Below are 8,346 nucleotides of genomic sequence, written 5' to 3' on the forward strand. Positions count from 1 at the left end.
GCTCCCTCAGACCTGTGCCAGGCTTATAATGGAAGAACATTTACTTTTCCAGGAGTCTCAGAGGTTTATGGTGTAATTTGTATACGATTCTGCAGATATTCCTAAGAATATAAAGATACATGGGGGCAGCAGGGTGGATTGCAGTAGTCCGTAAATGCTTGTGGTTTTTCTGACATCGCAGTCATGCAGCACCTCTAGAGTCCCCTTAAGATCCCCTACATAGTCTGGCACTGGCAGCTCCCTTCGCTCCAGCTGTGGGGAGTCGGGCTAGTGCTGGCTTTCTCAGCACTACCTCTCTGCAAGAGCAACATGTAAACCACAATACACTGTGGGTCCCCTGCAGAATAGTTTCAAGCTGCCAGATCCTAATGATACAGCAAAGAACCACAAATATGCTTGTGTTACCCTCAAATCCACGACTGCAAGAAGTAACCTACAAACGGGCTTATTAGCGAGAATTTATCCAAATTTGTTTAAGTCTCACTGCTGCATATTTTGAAGTATTTTTCTATGTGGCAAAAGAAAACTGAAAGAAATTTAATGCCACATCAACAGCCCCCACAAAGCAAAGGATGCAATGTTTTCCATCCTCTATGCTTACAGATAATGAGGAGGTAGCCAAACAGACTTTCTATAAAACCTTCAATAAGTGCAATTTGGAGAATCATCTTGTGGCCAAACAAAACAGACAGAGAGTCAGTCATGAATGAATAATAAAATGGGTCTGTTAATACCCAGAGTCATCAAACAGCAGTAGCTCACTTTTTCTTTTACGTGTGTGTGAGTGTAAATGAGGGTAAGTGAGTGCTGAAATGCAGACAGGGACACCGACCTTTTTTTTTAGGATGGTTGGGTTCCTTCTTCTTTAACTCTGCATTCAGAGGAGATTCGGGCACTGGAGGGGAACTGAAAACAAGGGAGGGGTGGCCCGAGGGAAAGAGTTACTGGAATGAGAGCACACAGCATTTTCCACTGTTATGGATTATTAGTCCCGCTAATTCTCAGTACCATGATATTGTTGATTCATGAAAAAACAGATGACAGGAATGGTTATAATAGGCCAAGTTAATATGGAAACATCAATGTCAGAAGTAGTTACAGACACAAGGCCAACTATTAAAAAAGGCACACTCATACATTCTACTCTTGGTGGGGTCAGCCGACCAGTTCCTGAGGCAAAGCAGCACTGTTTTTGCAAGTTTTAACAAGTTGACATGATTATTCTTTGGCTCATAAATCGCAGAGGGAGAAACACAAAGTGTTGATGAAATTTTCACTATTTATTGGTGCAGCCAATTTGTGAGATCATCATTTACAGAGGTACAGGTAATACCTATGAATTTCATTCCTTCCCCAGAGGACAATTTTGAGTCTGGCCTTTAAGGAGGGACGTCATTGTGAGAATAACAGGGAGTACATCCAGTACTGACAGTTTAATCAAAACGCCTGTGATTTAAAAGCTTATAAAATATAAAATCAGGAACTGCAGAAAAGCTGTGACTTTTGTAGATTGTTTTGTGATATGGAACACACTCTTGACTTCATTATTTAATATACGAGTATCTGAGATACATAGTACTGTGTCTAGCAGGTAGTGCTATGTTCCAGCCCTAGACTGTATATGTTACGCTCTGCCAGGTACAAGAGTCCATGAGTAGAATTATGACTTTCTTACTGACTGCCTTGATTTGTTGATTTGATCTGAAAGTGTTTAGTGAGCCAGCTATTCAGAGGGTCAACATATTGTAACAACACCATAAATTGGCCTTTCCAAACTCTCTGTTTACCTTGGGAACACTGAAAAGCCTTCACCTCCAGCCCAGATCCTCCTTAGGTCACATAGACTTAACTCCAACAGGACTACAATTGGAGTAAACAAAGAGCTCACTAAAAACACCATCTGTGTGACAAGAAAATCAAGAAATCAACATGTCAGAATTATGTTATTAATCAATAATTGTTTAAAAAGAGAAAATAAAAGCATCAGTCTGGGATTATGCTTTTATGCTGCACTATAACACATAATTGCTATAGGAAGTACTCACAGAGTTGTCACATCCGTCAGAGATGGACCACGACCCAGCCATAGTGATGCTCAATTCGGGGTAATCTACAATGAGAAGAAATAAGAAGTTTAGCTACATCAAAAAAGTATACATGTATTACATATACAAACTGACATTGTTTAGTCATTTTCCACAGAATATGACTGATTCATTTTAACACAGGTGGTATTTCTTTTCTTTTCTACTGCTGAGTGACTGCAGTGGAATGCTGCTTAAAAAACACAACTTGTTTTGTTTCCCATGTCCAATCTGCTGCAATTTAAAGCAACAGCTCTGCAATAAAACCTTAAATAAATCTTAATGAGGCTTATATTATTGAGTTTTTGAGCAGTACCAACATACCTTTGAAATAAAACAATGTTAGGAGCTCTGAGGTAGCCAGATTCACCACATACAGTCCATCAGAGCTTCCAATACATAACCAGCTGTTGTCCCTGCAGGAGAATCATATGGAAAAACAGTGTTACAGGCTTTCCCTTAAAAGCAATTTTTCTAATCTTTTGAGAGGAGTGTAACCACATACTAAAGAAAAACATACTGATGACTGGTGACGACGTGGCATGGCATCCACACAATAACACTATAGGGTTTTTTTCAAGTTTCCTTTGACTTCATGCAGTGTAAACTATGTACACCCAGTGAGATGGAAAGTACTGCTACATAGAGAAAGCAGAGGAAAAGCGAGGAAGTTGAGTCTGATGTATTATCCACTTCCTATACAGAGCTACATGCTGAGATTTGCGGGGAGTTTATGTGTGAGGCTGGTTTTACATTATAGTGCCTCATTATTTTCATGCTGAGCAGATACTTCTTTTCAGGAAGGACACAATTAAAGTCATTTTGTAGATGTTTTATGTGATTATAGCATTGTTTAATTATTCTGAAAGCATAACTTTTTGTTTGTACAGAAATGAGCAGCATGCAATTACCTTTTTTACTCTACCTTTGAGAGGGGCAAAAGTCTAAACTTTTAAAATTCTACACATAGTGACTTTAATGTATAAATGTTAATAATGTATTTTGAGTAATGGTGCCACAAATAGGTGACAGGGACCCACACAAAGCAGATGATATAACAATTTCAGCTGATAATGTTATTTAGTACTTTTATTAAACTAAGAGATGTTCCCCCAAAAACTGTATCTGATCTGCACACAAAAACATTTATACACTGATACTTTAAAATTGACAACATAACTTTAAGCTGAGTATGTACTGCCTGACACAAGTATATCACCATGCAGCAGGTGGATTGAATTCTAGGTTAAAACTTCTGTTTGTGGCAAACGAAAAATGACATAAATACTGCTCTGACATCATATGTTTGTCTTAGAGCAATAAGGAATCAACATCCATTTCATTCCAGTGGTCCACAAAATACACAGATATGTCTGTGTATTTTAAGTACCTCCTTCCTTTCACAACATCAAATGTTTTAACAGCCTGAAACAGTTTATGTTACTAGCCTGCGAGTTTTCCTGTGATGTATGAGGTTTCTTTTGATGTTTGCAGTGACTATGTGGACACGTGCATGAATGAGCCCATACAGACGTGTTTTTAGTGGGTTTTTTCCAGGCTTTTGGGACAGTATGACATCTCTATAGTGTTAATGGCAGAAAATTGCAATGTTTATTGTTTTTTCATGACAACTAAAATTGCTTTGAATTTTCCTGGACCACATACAATTTTTACAATGGGCTCATTTCCACATTTTTTGTGGAAATGAGACCAAAATTGAGCACTTAAGAGTGTTCCAGGTGCTGACAGCATTATTTTGTACTTTAACACTGAGATTCCTTGTGACTAATGAAGTGAAACACTTTTTTACTGATGGTTAAGTCACATGATCCATCGCATCTTGTAGCTGCTCACTAGTGAAGGTCTGCCAAATCTAATTAAACGCTCCTGAAAGTAAGACAACATTCAAGAAATGCTGCCATCAGCAAATCAGGATTATCACTTCTCTAAACATGCTCTATTTGGTACACCATTAACCCAGTTCTGAGTCCGGAGTCTTCTGTGGTAAACAGGCCCAGAAAATCCCCTTCATTACCAAACCAAACCCTGAAACCCAAGAATGCGTGGGTTCCTGGGTTACTATAAATGTTTCAGACTGTTTATGTATGCTATTAAGATTATCCACTTACTTTTTCTGCTCTTTATTGGTGTCATTAAATGAACTACATAAAGCCATTTTGAGGACAGGTTTGGAGGTTTCCACTTCATCTACCGCTGATTTTCCTGTGACTCCTAAAAGAAAATATCCAAAAATGTGTGTCAAGGAAATTCAATACACTTGTCAAAGCAGTGGTAAAGAGGTATATGGTTTATGAAAAGGCATTTGACCAAAGTCATTCACATAGCCCATACTACCCTCTGTGTCATTGTTACCTGCTTGATGGCTCACAGTCTCTTTGAGCATTTGATGTCGTTTTTCTATCTTCTGGAGGTCAATTTTGGTCACCAGGTGACATTTGTGGTCATCAGGGAGAGAAAAGCACCATACCTAAACCAAACAAATATGAGTGTGTCACACAGCTTGTAGAGTTTCTTTTGGAAACTGATTTTTGATATATTGTGTGAGCCGGATAATAACCTGTCCATCAGTTGAGCCAATGATAATGTGCCTGTTTTCCTCCAAGAAGAACACACTGAGCAGTGGAGAGGCTAAAGAAAATGATTTGTTTTAAGTAAGTAGGACGAACATGCGACACCTGCTAATAATAAACAAATCCTTGACAGCACAGTAGTTTCACGCATACAAAATATGCAATTACATTTTTTTCTGACAATGATAATGGGTCCTAATTTAAACAGACCCAACTTATGCTTCTTCTACAACCACCTCTCCCATATAAATATTTAAATATCCCCTCCACGACATGTATTATAATTACCATGTTAAAACCCTTAAAAATGGTATATACTCTTTCTACCTCATTAAAAATCCAAAATCTATAATAAAGGAATATACAATTATATTTTAATATACAAATATGTTCATTTCAAAAGTTTAACTGCTGGGCACAATATGTCTCCTATTTCACTGTAAAGTCCATTCTTAGTGTTTGTGCACTGGAGGCTCAAAGTTTCCAAATCACGCTTGTGTAAGTTGAATATCGGCTTCAAACTTATTTGTGATGGCACAAATCCTGCTTGCATGCGAATCCCTTAAAATCAGACCTTCAATGAACACAGTGGATTTATGTAAAAATAGCCCTCTAGTGTCAAACTCTGTACATGCATCATTTTGTACCATGAAGTTCAGACATCTGACTGACTCACTTTTCAGTGGAGGGGGACTTTAAATATCTTACCATATATGCAATGACTAACTACTCTTCTGATTCAACACTGGAGGATTAAATAAATAACTGCTACTGAGGACAAAGACATTTTAAAAAGTAATAATAGCATACCTGACAGTACAAAGGACTGGTAGAAAATGGATTCAGTTTTTAAATCCCACACCTAAAAAAGTCAAGGCATGGTGCATTATAGTTATTCAAACTCAATCACAGAATATATCATATTTGGTAAAACAAAAGTCAAATGTACTGAATCAAAACCGTAATAATTATTTGACTTTATCATCTGTGACTCTTAATTCAATACCTTAAAAGTCCGATCCTCTGATGTGGTAACGAGAATGCCTTTATCCCACGGACAGAACTCTGCTGATGTTAAAGGTCCGACGTGACCAGTCAAGGTAGAGATCACTTCCTGTCTCTGGTGAACGATGATGAAACTTTGATTACATAAAGAGACAACTTTTGAACGTTCCTAAAGTGTGACAGATTTGTTTAAAATCACAATAACATCATTTTCATCAAGGTTTAGGCTGTGAATTCTGCAATAACAGAAGTGAATCTTTGGTTAAATGTAACAAAACATTTAAACAATTAAAATTCTGTGATGTTCCTCTTTAACTCCGGAAACCTGCAGCATGTTGTACCTTTGAGCTGAGTACATATGCCGTAGCTCCAGAGCATGCAACCACTCGTTCATCAGAGAAACAGAATGACAGATGAACGACTTCACCCAGTAAAGTCCCAATAACTGTCCCAGCTGCAACTTTGCCTGTAAACAAATGTGATAACCTGTTTAATTTGAAATGGACAGACATTCATGAATATAATAGAAATATGTATCTAGTAAAACGTCACTAGATGGCAGGCTTGTCAAAACGTTCACTCAGACTCATGAGGCTCAGACTCCAGCATAATGAAAATGTTTTCCAAGACTGAGAAAGCTGAGCTTTACATTTCAAGTATTCCAATATTTCTATAGGTCTATAGGACAATATTTAACAGCAAAAGCATCCTCTATCATCCAATATACAACAACAAATTAAATGTATGTCTGAGAAAAGAGGCCTGCAGATTAACTAATGTAGTCAGAGCGATATATTTACCTTCCCTCGTTCTCTTTTGGCACATTTCAATATCCCAGACAATGATATAATCAGCAGAGGCAGAACAGAGGAGGACAGGTCTGCATCCTTTTCCAAAAGTCATGGCACTGATCTCACCATGGTGGCCAGTTAGCAGCAAGGGCTGTTGACAGACATTTATACATGGACTCCCGTCAAATATGCAATATGTTATAACAAGTTCATGTTATCTGCAGCCCCTGAGTTTTTGAAATATTAAAAAATCTCTGGCCTCACAGGATTTTGATAAGTCATACACATCATTGCATTTGATATATCCATTGTCAAGGCCTTTCCCCACTTTGAAACAAATTATTTATTGTTTCGTCTTATCTGATTATGGCCAGTTTGCACATAAAATGTCTTCTTTAGGCTTCAATCATACATTTATTATGTAGTAATATTCCATGTGTTTTATATTGTATACAAAACAATGACATGCATAAAACAATATAGATAAGAAGTTAGTCTATATAAAAAATGTAACCTAGACAACGATGTTAAAGAAACAATTGACAAGAAAAAGGTGCTATATAGTCATAAAGTTAAATAGGGATAAGCAAAGGGAGATGAGATTGAACACATTGAAGCCTGAATTCTTATAATATGAGCACATTTAACATAAGCTACATCACTGTAGCTTTATATAACTTTCAGACAGCATGTAATTAATCAAATATTAATGTTAATAAAATTGTATTTGGGAGAACTTTTCCTGCACACAATTAGTGTCAGCAAAATTAGCTTGGTAGACAAACCTTCTGCTCGATGTCCAAAACACTGTAAATTAACATTTCCTTGCCATGCATAGGTATGCCACAGTAGGCCTGGCAGCATGCGAGCTGCATGTGTGAGAGGAGCCTGCCACAGCTCAGATTGAGTCTTTCTGTCAACATCTTTGCTCGTCCAGTCAAACGCCTCCGTTTGTTTATTTGCAACTGAAAGCAGCAAATATAACGCGAATTAATTGTCGTTAAAAATAACCGAAGAAACCATGTTGTACTTAATTACTTTTGTAGGTTTACATGGGTCTTGAGTTAGGATAAGATCGGATAAGATACATGTTCTAACTAACGTCTCAGACAAACGTTACAGGTTGCTAGGACAACACGTCAATTTACGTCATCATAGATCGTCTGTTATGAACACAGTGGTTCACACGACAGTTTAAAAAAACCCCACAAAACCCTGATTGTCATGAACGCTTCAACTGGACTTTAAAACAATTTTATATTATTCTTATTATTCTTATTATAATTATTATTATTATTATTATTATTATATTACATTTGTAGAACGTCAGAGCTTCGATGTTACATTAAGACATCTTATGCAAATTACACCACTTCAATTGGACTTTTATTATTCAATTTGACGTTGAATGTGGTATGTGGAAATATGGTCAGAGTGGGTATTCACTCCTCTTACATATTGATTTAATTTATGCTTGTACTTCCACTTTTCACCACAAGATGGAGGTCAGTATTAAACTATTAAACTTGTGATCATTCCATTACTATCATGACGGTCAAATCTTAGGACGACGTTTTTACCCTAAATGGGCAATTACAATTACAATTAGCATTATTGCTGCAGCAAAGTGGATAGCAAAAATAGAAGAGCGTCAGTAAAAAGAATAAAGAACAATAAATAATAAGTAAGTGCAAAAGCAATAAAAACAATAGTAGAAAAAATAAGAAAAGGGAAATTAATAGTAATAATAACCTTATGTACAGTAGTAATATCGGTGTTGAGTGATAATATACCTGAGTTTGATATTGAAAAATACACATATTGCACAGTTGAACTGAGTTAGTAGTATACCTGAAAATAATTTGACATTAATTA

General features: G+C 36.8%; 1 protein-coding gene across 1 annotated transcript in view; it reads right to left on the reverse strand.

The window, feature by feature from the left end:
* The window catches only part of wdr27 (WD repeat domain 27), a 43,441-nt gene extending 36,047 nt beyond the window's left edge, over positions 1-7,394 (reverse strand). The window contains exons 1-12 of the mRNA XM_053332752.1: positions 7,257-7,394; positions 6,481-6,622; positions 6,022-6,146; positions 5,682-5,795; positions 5,486-5,537; positions 4,663-4,733; positions 4,458-4,572; positions 4,214-4,316; positions 2,409-2,500; positions 2,046-2,110; positions 1,788-1,900; positions 833-906 (exon numbers count right to left, since the gene is read on the reverse strand). Coding sequence (XP_053188727.1) covers positions 833-906; positions 1,788-1,900; positions 2,046-2,110; positions 2,409-2,500; positions 4,214-4,316; positions 4,458-4,572; positions 4,663-4,733; positions 5,486-5,537; positions 5,682-5,795; positions 6,022-6,146; positions 6,481-6,622; positions 7,257-7,394 — 1,204 coding nt within the window. The remainder of the gene's footprint in view (positions 1-832; positions 907-1,787; positions 1,901-2,045; positions 2,111-2,408; positions 2,501-4,213; positions 4,317-4,457; positions 4,573-4,662; positions 4,734-5,485; positions 5,538-5,681; positions 5,796-6,021; positions 6,147-6,480; positions 6,623-7,256) is intronic.
* Between the last annotated feature and the right edge of the window lie 952 nt (positions 7,395-8,346).

Source organism: Scomber japonicus, chromosome 14 (genome assembly GCF_027409825.1).
Source record: "Scomber japonicus isolate fScoJap1 chromosome 14, fScoJap1.pri, whole genome shotgun sequence".
Classification (NCBI taxonomy): Eukaryota; Metazoa; Chordata; class Actinopteri; order Scombriformes; family Scombridae; genus Scomber; species Scomber japonicus.